The sequence below is a fragment of the Halictus rubicundus genome, chromosome 9 (assembly GCF_050948215.1).
Source record: "Halictus rubicundus isolate RS-2024b chromosome 9, iyHalRubi1_principal, whole genome shotgun sequence".
Lineage (NCBI taxonomy): Eukaryota > Metazoa > Arthropoda > Insecta > Hymenoptera > Halictidae > Halictus > Halictus rubicundus.
In genome coordinates, this window is record NC_135157.1 from 6,052,867 (window position 1) to 6,070,102 (window position 17,236).

Genomic DNA, 17,236 nt, shown 5'->3' on the forward strand with positions numbered 1-17,236 from the left:
CACCAGAACATCGCTGCTTGTCCACTTTGATGGGAGATCGGCCATCTTCAGGAAAATTCGGCACCGCGACATCGAGCCGGAGGTGATTATGCCAGCCGCGAGACGTAGCGGGGAGAAGAGTCACTAGGACGTCGTCAGGCGGTGCCATAACTGCGGGTCGCGAGACCGCTTTTACGCGAATTCCACCGATAGGGTAAAAGGGTAAAAAAGGGTGAAAGTATGGACACCTGCAACGCAGTCCAAGCGGCAAATGACAAATATTACAAAGGTTTCGTGATTAACGATCACACCGTAACCACGTTAACAGACACGAGGAGCGACATTTACCTCAGGCGCGAGAGCTAATAATGTGAGATCCGTGCACCTCGTTTGGAAATTTGAAATAGAACGGGATTAAGTAAAACAATGCGTGCTGAAATTCGCAGTTCCCAGATAAGGACGCTACCAGAAAATCCCAGAAAAGGGATCACTACGTCAAAGGAAAAGTGAGCGAGCATGAGGGACCACGACGAACATCCTCGTCGGCAGACCACATGAAAGCGTGGATGTGTGACAGCATGAATCCCAACACTATAAGCAGCGACGAAGCCGCATAGACAGCTGAGGCCAGTACCTATTTTCGTACCTCCTCGTGACAACATTAATCCTATGATGATAGGACTATGTATATTAACGACACAGCAACATTGATAGTTGATCACGATGGTCAAAGTATTGATTCGCCTCGACTTATTAACTGTTCAAAACGTACAGCCCTCAGACGTAACTTTTAACTAGAAAATATTTCGTTAAGAATATCATTACATTTTCTCCTCTTCTTCATTTGTCAGAACACAAATGGTCCAGCTACAAAAACATGAATCATGGACATCTGCGATATAGTTACTCGGTATTGCGACTATCAGTTATCCTGTGAGCCGTGAACCAATTTTCTTAACAATCTATACACAGCCGCGTCCACGAGAAATGGCGCGTTCAACAACATTAGAACGAAATTTCTAAGACTGGTAACGAGACTCGCCAATTAAAACGACACAACGGTGGTATAAGCGGTACAAATTAATAATCGCAATTTACTCGAGGGCATCGTTATTCCCTTGCTCATCGTTTTGTCGGTGCGTTCGATTTGATTGGTAATAATAATTGCGCGAGTGTTCGCGAAACGCTACGACGACGCGGTATAGTAATCGATACAATTGATACATAGAGAGGCCAATGTGCGCTTCGATTTATAATTTATACGATGGTCGGTTTTTTGCGACGGTGAACGAAGGACTCGCGGTATCGAAGATCATCTAAAAACGTCAATGCCTTATCGTTAACGACGTAACCTATAATATTAACGATTTCTCCGGAAAGAAAGATAGAAAAATATACGAGTCTCTAAAATACCCATACGATAAAATATGTTTTTTCCTTGGCGCGTGCGCGATGACGAGATCGTCGTTCGCGGGGGATTTCTTTCTTTCTTTTCTTTTTGTTCGTTATTTCGTTGCCGTTGATAAACGCAATCGGGCTGGCGAAAAGTAATATATATTCGAAAAATGGCTTGACGGTCGAACGAAAGGTAGGAAAAAGCAAAAGAAACGGATCGGCATCGAAACCGTCGACACGACGAAGAAAACGAAAAACCACCGCGGTTCTTTTCTTCTCCTTTTTCTGTTTCTTTTTGGGTTTTTGTTCGTTTATTTTTTTTTTTTCAATATCGGAACGATCCACACTATTGTCGTTTATCTTTCTACGTGTCGCTATACGGTTATCTTGGTCGAAGGATCGAGGGGTTGGCGATTAGTTCTTATCCGTATTAATTAGTTAAGTCGAATATTAAAGATTTCTCTCGTCCGGTGTTCAACTCGCGCTCCATCGCGTAACAAAAACGTGGAAATTATCGTGATCGATGAATCCGTCGGATCATTTCGGAAATGGATCATGTGGAGTATGATATGGAGGGGTAGGGGGTTGATAGTGAATTCGGGAGGGGGGAGAAGTATCTTAACGCGAACGATCGTATCTACTTGTAAAAAGCGAACATTCGAAAGGAAAAGAAAAGAAAAAGAAAAATGGCGCTGGAATCGGTCCCGTCGTGACGCTCTCCGAAGTTGCTCGGTACATATACATAGTTATACACAGATATATCTGTATACGTATCACATAAATACACATATATATCTGTACTGTATGTACATCTATATTAACATGAACGCTACCGATCAAGAATATGAAACCAGGTCTCCCTATTTACGAGTACAGAAGGTATCATAATGTGTCCAGATTGAAGAATACTCTGTACGCTATAATGAAATACAAATGAGTTACGTAATTATCGATTACGCGAGCTTCATTGTGCCACGGTGAAATAATATCATCCCCTTTTATTGATCGCGAAGCCTGGTCCCGTACTTTTGACAGGCAGTGTATATTCATATGGATATACATAGAGGTGTATGTGTATACACACATGCATATGTCTTTTAATTGGGTGTTTGATTCGCGTTTGTCATTTTATATCTACAGCTAAGGGCAGTATGTACAAGGGCTCAAGGGAATGTGTGTTTATCTTTTCTTTGGTAGCCGCTATAGAACAGGCCAGCAGTATAATCTATTCAATATAGATATCCTCTATCGGGAAAGCAGTCTCGATGAACTTCGTGTAGAACCGATGGAAAGCACGCCTACGAAGAGAATATTGGAGATTTAGGCTTATTATTATGCACACCGCGGAAAACTTACAGAGAATTTTAACTACAGTAATGCCTCGATAGACGAGGTAGAGATGCACACAATATATGTGACGACACTACGGTCTGCAGAATTTTTTCTTTCGAACTCAAGAATACGCTCAACTCTTTTCTTACACGGTACATATGTTACAAAATAATAAATGAAAACTTAGCTGTGCAAGTTCTGAGATATGTCCAGTGAATCCGAAAAGTATTTGAGTATAAACATTTCGGAGAAATTGACGGTATTTAACCTATTGTAATTTTGTAGAAAACAACCGTGCTTTTGCACATGACCTATTTTTCCCCGAAAAAATTCTATAAATTGAAACCTCTGTGAAAACGTTAAAAAATTTTGTTTGCGAATAAACCTTCCACAGATTGACAGATTTCGAAGTCTTTCCCTTCAGTTAAAATGATACCAGGAATATTATTGTGCTATTTGTTTAAACATCGACAATTTCTCGAGACCGAGAAATTTAATGTTTGCCTTTTGGATCCATTCTATATTTTCTTTTTTGACCGTGTTATTTCAAAATCGTGTAAAAAAAGAGTCGGGTGTATTTTCATCTAATGAATAACGAAAACAAAGGAGAAACTGAAAAGAATAGAGCGTGTGTTATGCATACCCGACAGCTTCGGCGACGGGTCTCGTGGATTCTTGGCCAATGAACACGTGACAAGCAAACCTCTGCAAAGTAGGATGCTTCGTGATGAAGCCGAGGTAGCGATGATCGCGAGGATGAAAGGCGCAAAAGGAAACGTTCTTCAGCGAGTAGAAATAATCGTGACAGGGTCTCTGGCTTTTCTGTAAAAACAGAATAACAAAACATCGTGAAAATTCCAAATCGATAACCACGATACGGACAGTGAAATTCGAAGATTGAACTGTTCGATGTTCATTAACAAATCAACTCTGTCAAGTGTGTAATCAGCAATTAATTATTCATTCCCGAGGAGGAGAATCAGTAACCGTGGCCCGTGCGCGTAATACGTAACCATTAACCACTAATTTGTAATTATGAAACGAATCATTATTCCTCTCTTTGTTAAAGCTGAAATACGCTCCGAACGATACCAGTGCGTCAAATAATAAATTCATCAGTGTAATTAAGTATACGTTCGTGCAGTTACGCGTCGTAATTTCTTTGTACATGTTTTTTGTATCTGTTGGCGCCGTTAAAGAGTAAAGTACCATAAAAGAATAATGTTTCCCGAGCCATAAAACGGTCACACTCTTAACAATAGAACTACTGGACGAATCAAAATTATTTTACAATTCTATTACAGTTTCAAGCAAGTTCGTAAACTCCCACAAGTATACTCGACAATCGTGGCTACACCGTGAGAGTTTTATAAAAAAATAAGATTTTTATTTGATTCAGGCATTGACACAACTCTAAGCTTAGCAAACGAGTTTCCGCGCCATTCCAGTTCCCGTGAAACTCCCGCAGCCTGGTCACGATTATTGACCATCTCATTTATATTTCGTTCAACTCGAATTCGCAAGACAATCGGCTTTAAAAAAGCCAGCTAAAAAAACAGTTAGAAACTGACCCGTGGTTTACTTCTGTCGACCATCCGGAGACCCTGATCGGACACTTCCAGGATGCAGCTCTGCGAGACAGGGGATTCTTGCGAGTTCCCAACGATTCTTCGTACCGCTTGGCAAACGACTCCGGTACCTTTGTGCGCCAAGGTCTCCACGGAGCCCAGGTAACCCAGAAGGTATCGTTCCCTCTTGACTTTCGGTGCTGACGGATCAAAGTCACTGTAATCCATGTCGACCGCGTAAGCCGATGGAAAAATCCCTTGACGACCTGTTCTGAGGTTCACACCTTCAAAACAAAACAGAACGATCAATCACTACCAACCTACCTTAGTACCAATCACGTAATCAACGATTAACAATTAATAGACAGCGAATTAATAAGAGATACTAAGAAGAGAACCACGAGAGTCAGAGAGGTGTATTTCTTTATATGTACATATGTGCATTTAGAGGAAAGTATGAGTCTATCCTCTTGTACAGTATGCTCTACCGTAACTGTCCAAATTTTATCCCCACCACTGGGGAACTGTCGCTTCACAGACCCGGAATACAAAATTGATATTAAACTGATTCTCGTGTTTATGTAGCTCTGGTATCTTGCAATGGTCGTAAACAATTTTTATTATGCATAAAAATCCGTAGTTCAATAATTAACACGTTTTCTAAAATGTTCTGTTAAATGTGAGGATATTTTTTCAAGAATTTCCACGGTCCAAGTTTTAAACATTGAGAAGAGTTGCATAACTCTTTCGATCCCTGATCTTAACCAAGTTCTCCGATCGTGGGCTACTGTGAATAGAAACTGTAGATAAACGCACCTTCACACCAGAGATCGTCGGCTTCCTTCTGTACGTAAATGGGATCGCCAATTTCGAGGTCGATCTCGTCGTGGTGTCTTGGCACGAATTTGTGCAGTCCTCGATGTGTCGCCTCGAGCAACTCCAGTTGAGTGAACGGAACACCTCCGCTTCCTTTGAGAGAATCACCAATTATTAATTAACGGTTTCATAAAAATTTAATGAAATGCAAATTTAATGGGGTAGACCACCTTTATCGTAAGAAAAACCGAATTTTTTTCAAGTTTCTTATAGTTTCACACGTGAAAGATAGCGAAATAAATTTAACATTTTTACGTGGTTTAATAAACTTAGATTTAACTTGAATTCAAACAAATCCTTTCGTACGCATATTCTACAACGCTTACACTTAAAGAAAATACAATTTTAACCCTTTGCACTCGAAGCTATTTATTTTAACTCCGGAACGAAACATTTCTTCCTAGAATATTTCCCTTCTATATATTTGATTTCATGTTACACATACGAAAATGGTGAAACTCGTACAATACCAAAATGATTAGTAATTTATTAAATACAAACAAATTTAATAATGTAAGAAATATTTTGAATAATGATACAGCAGTTTCTAATGACGCCTTACACGAGTGCTAAGGGTTAAAAAATCGATTTCTTGAAAATGAGAAACCGGAATACCCCGTTAAACAATGACACATGTTGAAGAATTCGCAATGTCACCTGGTGTACTACTAGGTGAAGCGGAGTCCGTGTTCTGCAGGGTGTTGCAAGGTATGGGTGAGACACTTTTCGGCCCGTTCTCCGGCGAATGAGCAGTGGAATGACCGCTGTCAGTCGCCATTCGTTCGCTGTCAGGTGAGCTGTCCTCGTGGCGGATCCTCGAGTGGCATTTTCGTAACACTAAATGCGGCCTGCCGGAGGTGGTACCGTTGACCGCGTTCAGTTCGTCTGCCAGAGACGACGAGGACTGCATGGTCATCTGGCCGATAGGCAGACCTGGAAACGGAGACGATTAATCGAACGGATAATCGCGTTGAGATCGGTATCGCCGTATCGACGGGACTCTATCGACTGTACACCTGTTTTCGAAAGCGAGAGGCGCTCGAAAATTTCAAGCTCTCGCATAGTGAGATTCGGAGCGCGAATGGCCGAAACGCGCGATCGACGCGTATTAATTAATAGAATCAGAAACGATCGTTACCGTCGTAACAAAACACCGAGGGAATACGCCTCGAACAAGTGGCGTGACGTAAGTAGATGCCATTATGGATTTTCTTTCGTTGCGGTCGCAGATTCTGCGGTCGAATCCGCGACATCGTTCGGACCCGCCGATCGGACAAGGTGATGAGAAATGCGTAGAATATGGTCGATTCGTAATGCACACTGTCTCGGACGCTTAAGGTCACATCATTCTCAAATGATACTTCGATCGCGGTGGTAATGGAGCGGCATGAGATCAGATTCTTCTGTGCCAGACTATGAACATGTAGCACCCTGATTTGGAAAAGGAAGCAGCACAATACTTTTACTTTGTGAAAGAGTAATTTTACAAATGAAGAGCTTAGCGGATGAACGAGTAACAATTTCTTTTTCGTTTTACGTTTTACGTTTAAAGCACCCGGTAATTCCCAATTTTTCAAAAATGTCATTTACATTTCATTGTGTACGCTTGAGCCGTTTATTTCCAATTTCCAAAAGAACAAAGATCATGCTCACTGTGGTATGCTCACCACGCTCACTCTCAATCTCACTGCTCCAGCGTTGATACGCGTGTGTCCCGTAAATACAGGCAATGACCGCAAAATCTCTTACAGTAAATTATAGAAGTCTACTTTTCCGAATTTTACAATAGCATGTTTGAATACCTCTGCATTTTGTATGTGTTTATTTCGTTTTCAGTGTTGCGTCGCGTCAGTCTGAAGAAGTGTTAGGAAACTACAGATCCAGAAAATATTAGGTCGTCCCACGAGTAATGCGAATTTTGTTGCATTGTCTTTGTGAGGTGAACTGTGGTGCCTATTGAATTGTAGTATGCGTGAAGTTCCAGGTGTACAACTAACGAACCTTCATGAAATACATTAAACTTCTTCGTAAATTGCAGTGTCCTCAGTAATCTCGTCTAGTGTGTCAACCCTTTCGATATGGCGGCTCCTAGCGAATATGGCACTATGGTAAGAGACCCAAGTACTGTTGGGGGTACCAATTACTGTGCCTATATTAATTATCATTATTTTTTAAGCATAACAAATATTAAAAAAGAGATATGGAATTTTTTCATTCAAATTAGCTGGGACACACATTTTATATATCTCTTTTTTAATATTCATTATTCCTTAAAAATAAGTATAATTAACACATCTTGCGCGGGCACTTTGCCGCCAAAGTCTTGCCGTGTTGCGTTCATTCTTGCAACGCACGTTTTGTATTTTTGCAACGCATGTCTATCCGATTTTATTGTAAAAACATCACAAAAACCCATCGATAACAATAATCCATCAATAATCCGTGAAAAACGACTTTGTCATAATATAGGTTAATAGTGTTAATATAGGCACAGCAATTGGTACCGCCACAGTAATTGGGTCCATTATGCTATTTGCAGTAGATTATAGAAAATAGTAATAGATTTTACCGGATATCAAGAATATTTCATATGAAATGTAAACAGAATCAAAATGAGCACCTCCGCCATGGTAACAAAATTGAAAAAAGAACGGTCTGTATTCTCAAAATAATTGTAATTGTCTCTTCAAAGGGTCAAAAAAGTCACTTTGGGTGAAATGCGAATGTACCAAATGGACAAGTCTTTTGCTCGCAAAGTGTGATACAAACATTGCGTAAAATTTGCTCGAAACAGCATTTGGCTAACGGGGTACGTACACGAGAAATAGCATTTATGTTGTCCCCTAGATAAAAATGATCAAATTAATAGGATGTCCTATATTTTTATCACTGACTGCAAGCGTCTTGACTTTCGTACTATAGATGGTTCTCTTACATTTCTTGTTCTTGGGGATTTCCGGTAACCTCCGACGTCGACGCTCGGTACCGCCGCTTCCCGGTCGATTTGAGGGCACATGTTCCGGCGTCGGCCAAGAGCTCAAACTCGAATAAGAGTCGCCGACATCGCTGACAACGCTGTCTCTGCCGCCGTTACCGGAAACGGAAGTGGCACCTCCGCCGGGACCTGGTCCACCGACGCCTGCCGATCGACCCCTGCTGCTCAGTCCACCGAACAAGCTAATGTCACCCAAGGGTAGTTGTGTAGTGAGCTAAGCTACCTTTCACCATGCCGTTCGAGGTGTCTTTTTTTTTTTATTGGAATCTCGGGAACCGTTCACACATTGAGAACAGACCATAACAATCCGTTCAATTAATAGACAGCATCGGTTCGAATTATTCGAGCGACAGAGATCTTCAAATAATTGTCTAATCAGAAGGTGAGTGTATTTCTAAGTAGACTGCGAATTTTGGGAATTTATAGCAACAATGAGTAAATGAAATACAAAACAGTGACAGTATAAGAAAAATCTAAGAATATGGACGCGTTTACAATTATTAAAATTATTAAGAGAAAAATAGATTTCTGTGCTTCTTACAATTGATGCGGAACATTTTTATTTTTGCATAATCTGTTTATAAAAATTGTTCAAATTGGGACTTGTAAATCGTTTCTTAAGCACTGTTATGTTGTAGTCAACATTAAGTAATACACAGTAAGAATTTATTTTGCGTACAGTCGTTTTAATGTTATCTCTTGCTTCGCGCGAAATTTTCGAGTCTACCAGTACGAAAATAAAACCATCTCGTTCCCATGGTTGCGCGAAAGCAATAGAAATGAAAAGGAAAAATCTCTGTTTAAGTATTTGGCACCGACGTGAATTTCCAAACAGACCACAGACAGATAGATTTTCCGACCGCCGGAAAAAAGGCAGTGTAAACAACGATATTGTTTATCGCTCGTAAAAAGAGCCGCGTGTAAGATGCACCGCGCACATCGAGAGATGAGCGCATTAGAAATTCCGACAGTACGAATTGCTACTAATGGAAGAACCTGGGTACATTCTTCGCGGAACGAATGCAGTTACTTCGTGGAGTGGTGCACTGTGCTAAATGGCGCGGCATTTTCAGTAGTGTGTGTCAACGTTTTCGGGACAGACCTAACTCAAAGCTTCACAAAGCCTCTGTCAAGCCACCGGGGAATGGCATAAGTGGGCAAGGAAATACTCTTGAGATGTTCATGCCAGATTTTGCTAATTTAGAGGCAATATTTGTTATTTATATTTAGAAAATATAGTTGCTCACTTTGTGCTTAATTATCGACTGATAGAGCGCGTAACTTTATGCGCTTTGTGTAATTCGTTTTTCTCGAACTGGGATAGAGATATTTTAAAAAAATGGTGTGTTTATAGTTTCTCCGTTATTCTTATTTGTGTTTTATGTTATATAACTGTAGACCCATTATAACTGTAGACTAATTCGATTTGCAGAAATATTAGTTACAAAACTACAATACAAAAATGCTTTCTCAAACGTTAAAACCGAGACTTCTCTCCGATCGTTAATATTGTTTCAGTGCAGCGAGAAAAGTCCTTTCTTCTTCGACATTTACGGCGCAGAATACTTGAATAGGTCACCGACAACATATCAGTGTGACAACTTCGACGAGCTGTTTTATTAGCGAAATGTTACCACCACCCTTCGAAAGGACAAGCACACTTCCAGAAGCTTAAATTCGTAATGTCTTTTTAATATTTTTATCAAATTCGCAAACCAAAGATCATTATAAGATCTTTACGTTTCTTATTAATGTTTTTTATTAATTCATCATTATTTGAATTTGTCCAGAAAAATTGTTGACATTATTCAGAATTTGTACTAACTATTATCTGTCTAAATAAATAATTAATATAATTAATCTATAAAGGTCAACATTAAAATAATTGAAACGTACAGCCATTAGATATGCTCAATAACGATTTTTTGTCTAGACTTAAGCAAACAATACTGTAAAGGGAAATTGAAATGGAAATTATTATTATGATCGTTACTGAAGTTCATAAATAAGTAAATATTATTAAAGCTGCATAAATAAAGTATTGTAATCGTCTACATAAAAAGCTTCAAGTAAAAGACTACAAAATTTTATATTTACTTTTCACCAAATAAAACTGATTAGAATTCTAAATAGTTCGACGTTTGCTACTTGCAAAAAAATCTTGCCTATCTCTGTCAATAAATCAGCGATTGGAAATTCAATTTTGAGTACTGTGTACGTTGACATATAAACGTGTGAAATACTGTTGAACATGTTATGTAATCTATTCCCAATAAACTTACTAATGTACATTCATTCTCTTTTTCTACTGATGAAGGATAGTGTGATTACGATCATAGAAAACTTAAATGCAGACTTGCTTTCATCACGATGCATTGCTAAAGTTGAAAGTGTAAAAGTTGATATCCTTGCATTAAAGAAAGAAAAATCATAAAATGGTATAAATATGAACGTGACACTGTGGGAGCGATAGAAGAATAAATTATTTAAAAATTCTAGACAGACATATACTCAATATTCATTCCTTCTTGCATGCAAAAGTTACAAGAAGAATTATCCAAATACGCGTCCAAAGAGTAACGATATAAAAACTGACGAAAACTCATTTTAATTGGACAGAGAATCGAATGCTATACAGGATGTCCGAAGCAGAATCAGTGCATTCTATTTATGAAAAGTAAAACTCTGTGACTACAGAATTCAATAAATTTAATTTAATTTTACAAACATTTAAAAATTTTTAATTTAATTTTTTTAATTTTGTAACTGTACTGCGAAGACAGAAATGTTTCTCAGCACACGAGAACGTTAATGATACATACAATTTTTATTCATTTTGTACAACAATCATTTCGCGTATATCAAAGTATGGAGCAGATAATCAAGAAAATTAATAAACGTTTGATAATTGATAGGAAACTTAACCCTTCGGTGAACAGGTTGGATCTGCGAGATCCATACATTGAATTTGTACTGTTTTAATTTTCCGTAAATTATTTTCGAATTCCTCAATGAATTTTTGTTTCAGTAGGAGCAGTGTTGTGCAGTATAGCAACAATAGCATCACGTGAGAGAAGCCCGGAGTATCTTCGAAAAAATGTCAACGAAAAATGGATATTTTCGACTCGAGCACCGGAGGGTTAAGCAGACGAACTACCCTGTATACTTCATCAATTGACTTTCACTATCCCTGACAAGATATCTAAATCTAACATAGTAAAATTACAGGCAAGAAGAAAAAATGCTGGCACACTTACGATGTTACCAACCTAAAGTCGCTATCAGCGACGATGGAGCAGTTGTGATCGAGATCCTCGCTGTCGTCGCCGGAAGTGTGGCCGCTTTGGGTGTCATGCCGATGTATCACCACAACGTCCTCGTCTTCGGAATCGGCTGCGACTCCGTCGCAAGCTCTGGCGACCTCGGGGTCGCTGTACTGCGACGATGTAGGAGAATCATCTATCATCACATCGTGGACCAGCCTATTTTCAACAACAATTCGTGATCAGTTCGGATAGCTCAAAAACCTCGGCTGAGGATAGCTTTTATTTTTTTGACGTGGTGGTAATTCAGATTACGGATTCCCACCACCCCTGGAAGCGGGAGGCGGGGATATCTGGGACTCCCTGGGCCCTATGGCGCCCCGAAGGGACGGTCCGGGGGCCTCCAGGTATACCTACCAAATCCACCCCTAGGCTAATGGGTGAGGGGGTTAGGATCTCATGGCTGAACGCCAGTGGCCCCCCTCCCCCGGCTGAGAAAAGTTGGATTTATTTTATCCACATCCGTCTCCCGTCAATTTGACAAATTTACCGATTCTGAACAAGTGCAGTAATGTCTCGATATTTGCAAGGACTTCGGGACCAAAAGCCCCAATTTTCAAAGTCGATTTCAACGTAAGTACAGTGCTTTTTCGTTATATACAGTGTGTCCCAGCATCGGTGGTACAACCAAGAAGGGGATGATTCTACGTGAAAAAAAAACAAATAAAAAATAAAGAATAAAATTTTCTCATTTGAGGCTTCGTTCCCGAGAAAATCGAGTTTAAAGATCCGTCAGGTTCGCGTGCTTCAGTATATGCAGGAAGTAGAATTGGTTTGTCATGATCAGACGCGTCAGACGATTTCTGTCGAATAACGTGCGTATTCGCTGTATTTTCATACTCGATTTTCTCGAAAACGAAGCTGCGGATGAAAACATCGGAGGATAACGGCGCATTAAAATGATTGCAAGCGAAAAAAGTTAAAAAAATATTCTAAATAATTTATTATAATTATGATAATAAATGTTGGGCTAGAGTTTTCGTAGCGGGAAGTTCGAACTTCTCAACAATAAAGAAAGTATATAATTCTTACGGGCCATTTTGGCTTTCTACAACGATCTGCAGTGTAGTAATGATTTGTAATTAATACTTTTCCTATAAAAAGACCTAGTACTTGTAAATGACTGCCTTACATCGAAAATAAGCTTGAAATCTTCTAGTAAAGAAACAGAGTAAAAGTTCAGTAAATCCTCTCTTGCGAATCAGAAATGTCTAGAATCTAATTTAAAAAAAAACGTTTTTATGTAATGTGTCAGAAATCGATTCATACGCGATACAGACGGATTGTTTTAACGCATTGTGACACGGTACATCTTCTGTTTAAAGTATTATCCATTTAAACGGCGAGTGGATCAAAGCTCGGCAACCTGACACGTTTAGGACACTCAAGAAACACTTCACGAGCAAGAAACACTCGAATACTGTCGACCAACAGGTAAACGACGACATTGTCGGAATCATGTTTCGATCACGATCAAAATTAAGAATTAATAAGAATTATTAGACGCATACTATTGTACACTATATGCCATGGTAAGCTAGTAGATATTACAATTAAATTCATGAGTCTTCAGATGAAAAAATACAAAAAATGCCGTAATAAAATTAAGTACTATGAGGTACAACATAACTCATCCTTCTGCTTAAGAAAGTATAATTCGTCGTCTTTCTGCTGAAGAAAGTCTAAGTATCAAGAAATTCATGACAAAGGCATTCTCTTATTTCCAGGATGCTTCATTAAAGATAATTCGACGGCGTCGGAGAAATGAGGACGTCCGATTAGATAATTAACGATAAAAGCGAAGCGCGAGCGTACTCCATTAATACCGCAAACTGGATTCGTCTACGGAGAAGAGACGAATAGTCGAGAGTGACGAACTGGTAATGGAATGGGTTTAATTTTGAGTATCGATTGGACCCGTATCGATCCCTCTTCATTCATTTTTGACGTTGGGTTGTACACGCCCAAAATAAAAAGAAACGTAATCAATATAGTACGCTCCACTGTATCTTCGAATACAGCCATTTTTTTCAAACGTCTGTATTTGGGAGCGAGAACAGTACATTGGCCTCCGACGATAGTGTAACTATACTATACTGCAACTGTGCTAACAAGGCGCTATTTCAGGTGCATGTTCGTAAGATAGTCTTATTTTACATTTTCCGTATATAGAACGATTAAAAACTATCTATATAAAATATAAAATATCCGTTTCGAACATGCTTGTGTTTTAAGTGGTATGCCTGGAAATGTACATTCTTTTTCTTGCTATGGATAAACGAAATCTACCTGCTGTCTATGTAGATTTCTGATCGCTGCCTACAGATAGAAATACTCTACTAGAAACGTATATTTCTTTCCAAATGACGGAAAACCCGCCAGTTACTTCTAAATAAACTAAACCTTCGAGTAAGCAGTTTTTTCAATCCTCGTGTCATTTTCATTCGACTTGGAAACGAAGAGGTTTTTTTTTATAATATCCTAGAACCTGTACTATTCGTCCCACAGGAGCATTGGGTAAATTGATATAAAAGGATGAGAAGAAAATATATCGCAGAGATGCCCCTTGGAGATGTCCCTTTGGATGGCATCTGTGCATATTACGTTACGTCTAAGCGAATAGCGCTATCACTATGGTTGTAGAAGATGACTAGGACGTTTTCTCCGGAGTCTGCGGGGCTGGTTGATTCAATATAAGTCTTTGACTATCTCCTTGCTTGGTTTGTCTTGAACTGTATCAGCCGCATAAATACAGTCGCGTTATTGCCTTCGTACTTATTCGGAGATCCTTTCGAAATTCATCGTTTCGAACGTATCGCGGCGCGTTTGCTATTGATCTAAGAATTTTTTATTGCTGCGTTTCTATCTTTGTCGTGTCGATTTCCGCCGCAACGCCCACAATTGAACGTCGTACGTGCAAACTGATTTGATAATAAGCTTACATGTATGTTCAGTTTGTTTTCCAGTTTCTCGAATGTCTGCCACAAACAAAGAGTACATGCTAGATATGTAACATGAAGTGCTTTCAGTTTGCGTAGAGATATTCCAGAAATAAGTTGTTGAAAACGATTTTCCACCGAACCCCTAGATAAAAATATTCTACGGAGACTGCATCTTTCCGCATTAAATTTCTTTCGCACACGAAGAGCAGCATCGACCGCGCCTCCGCGGTGCATCTTCCCAATGCAACCGTAGCTAACCCCCCTAATCTCCTCCCGAAAATGCAACACACCGAGTGGAAACGATGATACGCGATAAAACGCGTGACTCTATTGTGATCGATCCGTATCAAATACATACACCGAAATAATTAAATATTTCCTTAAATAATTCAACTTTCGGAGAAACCTGAACCCGTTGCGAAACATATGCGGTCACGCTGAAACGTCTCGTCCGCATTTGCACGATGCAGCAAACACGTCGATTAAAGCGTTGACAGTAATCAATCTAAATCATCTTTCGCTCTGTTCTCAATAATTTCGAACAAATGTCTATCCGTAATAACTCTCGTTATCGGCACGAATCATCAAACACGTTCGTTCACACCGACCTCGACAAATTGATCACCCTTGGATCATTCGATTCGTCTTTGTGCCAAAATTTGAAACTGGGAACAGAATCGTTAAATATTTAATCTGCAACCCCGTCGGAATATTCAACCGACCCACCCACAGAACAACTACGTTTACGACGGACACGTCAGGGTACGCACGGTAAAATAAAACCATCGCAAGCGTCGCTTCAAGCTTAACATGTTCGCTGCCACTGTCGCAGATACGCGACGTCCATAATTTTTCCTTACGGACAGTCAAGCGGGTTTGATTCACTTTGTTGTCTAAAGCGCACAGCATAGTTAACGTCTTCTCTTTCTAAATGATTTCAGTGTTTCCTAAGGCAGGCATTAGAAGGGTTGGCATTTGACAAAGCATTTCAGCAAGTCAGGCAAGGAACCAGACAAACATGTCAATAGGACAAAAGCGTGAACCACTTTGGGATTTGGGGTCTAAATCTGAAAAACGATCTTCCGAGATCGTAGATCGACAGAAACGTCGGGAATCCGACCGCCTGCTAAAATGTCCAACTGGTTGGGACCAGGGTTGTCGTTGGTGGCGAGATCTTAGACCCCCGAAGTTCTAAACGAGCTGGGACCGTCGTGCTTGTCCGTGCTAGTTCTGGTTTGCCCGTGTCAGGAGAAAGGTCTGTTCTTTACTCACGTGTAATTGGAGAGAGGCGCTTTCAGGTGTTGGGGCAGCCTCTCGAAGTAGTGGCGGAACTCCTCGAACTCGGTGTCCGCCATTCCGGATCGGGTCGAATATCGTATCGGGAAGAAAAGGGCCGCGGTGTCGAGAACGGTCGGTCCTGAAGGCGGCCGTGACGGCCTCGAGGAGAGCTGCTCGTCGACCCCCAGGAAACCTACGGTGAAAGATGTCGCTGACGTTCGGGGACGACCTAACCCAGACGAGCGCTTCGGCACCGCGACACCCTATTGATTCCTGCGTGGTGAAACAGGGCGCACGTCCCCGCGTGCGCTCCGCGATCTTTCCGTACGTGCGAAACACCGCCAGCGAAATCGAACGGCAGAAACCAGCCGAGCCGGCCGAACCGAGGCCGAAACCCGAAACGAGCGCTCCCCGTGCACGCCGACTGCAGTTTCACGTCCCCCAATTTAATATTTCAATCGCGACCCGGAGCCGGAGCTGCATCCGCAGCTGCAACACGCTGCCCGACCGAAATACAGGCCCACCGACTTATCGGAAAGACACAGACACGAACGGAGATGGCTCCGCAGGATGATTAACCAAAGCCCGAGACCAGACTCCTTTGACAGATGCTAGGGGATGCTTGCCAATACCGTGGCGCTCGAGTCTCTTCGAAGAATGTTGCTCCGAATGTTGAAACCTTCGATACTCGAACTACCAGATTAGTCGAAATTACTTGTTTCTGAGCCTTCTCTTTGCAATTGTTGAAGTTATAAAACTGTTTTCGTGAGACATTTTCAAGAACAAGCTTCTTCATTGGAGCATACATTATAATAGAGATTGTTATTATTATAAAGTAATACATAATATTCGGATTTCGTACTCGGCAGTTCTAGTGTTAACATTGCGTAATTTATTTAACACGTTGCGATATAAACCGAAAAGTTAAAACTTATCACAGTAATTGCTTCTTGAATTCTTTTAGCACGTACAAGTTTTTCGGACATCCGGTTCAAGCAAGTATATTATGAGAAAAATTCATTTGTAAAGATAGGGGAAGAATGATGGTACTCGCGTATGAACAACGTGGCAGTCGACGTGTTAAAAAATTAAGGAACAGTATATACTTTCGTTTCGCACGGAAAACACGCAGAACAAACGGGTTTTTATTGCTTTTTTTTTTATTACAGTGCACACTGCCAAAAACTCGGATAAAATTGGGAATAATGCTTACGATAATATCTCATTGCTGTATTAAGATGAAAATTCGTGCCACGGAAAAATCGGGAAAAATTCTCTAATGTGTGGTTCGGTACCTTGAATGCGTCAGATTTTTTCAGAATTTTTAGATGTGATTAAATGAGGGAAGTGGGGCAAAATCTGAGTTTTCGATTTTGGCCTGTAACTACGCCAACAGACAAATTTTATGGGGTTGAAATTTGTCAGAAATTATTTTTTCTTAGTAAAGTATCAAACGAGCCGTTTAAATATTTTGGAACTTTTTAAAAATATGTGTAAACAATATTTTATCCGGCCACCCTGCGCATCGATTGCTTGAATGCATGTCGA

At 40.2% G+C, this 17,236-nt stretch overlaps 1 protein-coding gene across 6 annotated transcripts; it reads right to left on the reverse strand.

Moving 5' to 3' along the window:
• Positions 1–23: 23 nt before the first annotated feature.
• Aplip1 (JNK-interacting protein Aplip1) lies at positions 24–16,217 on the reverse strand. 6 transcript variants are annotated; one of them, XM_076793299.1, is made up of 8 exons: positions 15,683–16,217; positions 11,415–11,627; positions 8,086–8,306; positions 5,808–6,083; positions 5,091–5,243; positions 4,278–4,558; positions 3,350–3,528; positions 24–2,672 (listed from the first exon to the last, which is right to left on the reverse strand). In XM_076793299.1, exons 1-8 carry the CDS (start codon positions 15,763–15,765, stop codon positions 2,600–2,602), a joined length of 1,479 nt encoding a protein of 492 aa, XP_076649414.1. In that variant the 5' UTR covers positions 15,766–16,217; the 3' UTR covers positions 24–2,599. The 6 variants fall into 6 exon arrangements, with proteins under 6 accessions (XP_076649414.1, XP_076649412.1, XP_076649410.1 ...); XM_076793297.1 differs by having other exon boundaries at positions 11,403–11,627; XM_076793295.1 differs by having other exon boundaries at positions 8,086–8,327; positions 11,403–11,627.
• Positions 16,218–17,236: the final 1,019 nt, after the last annotated feature.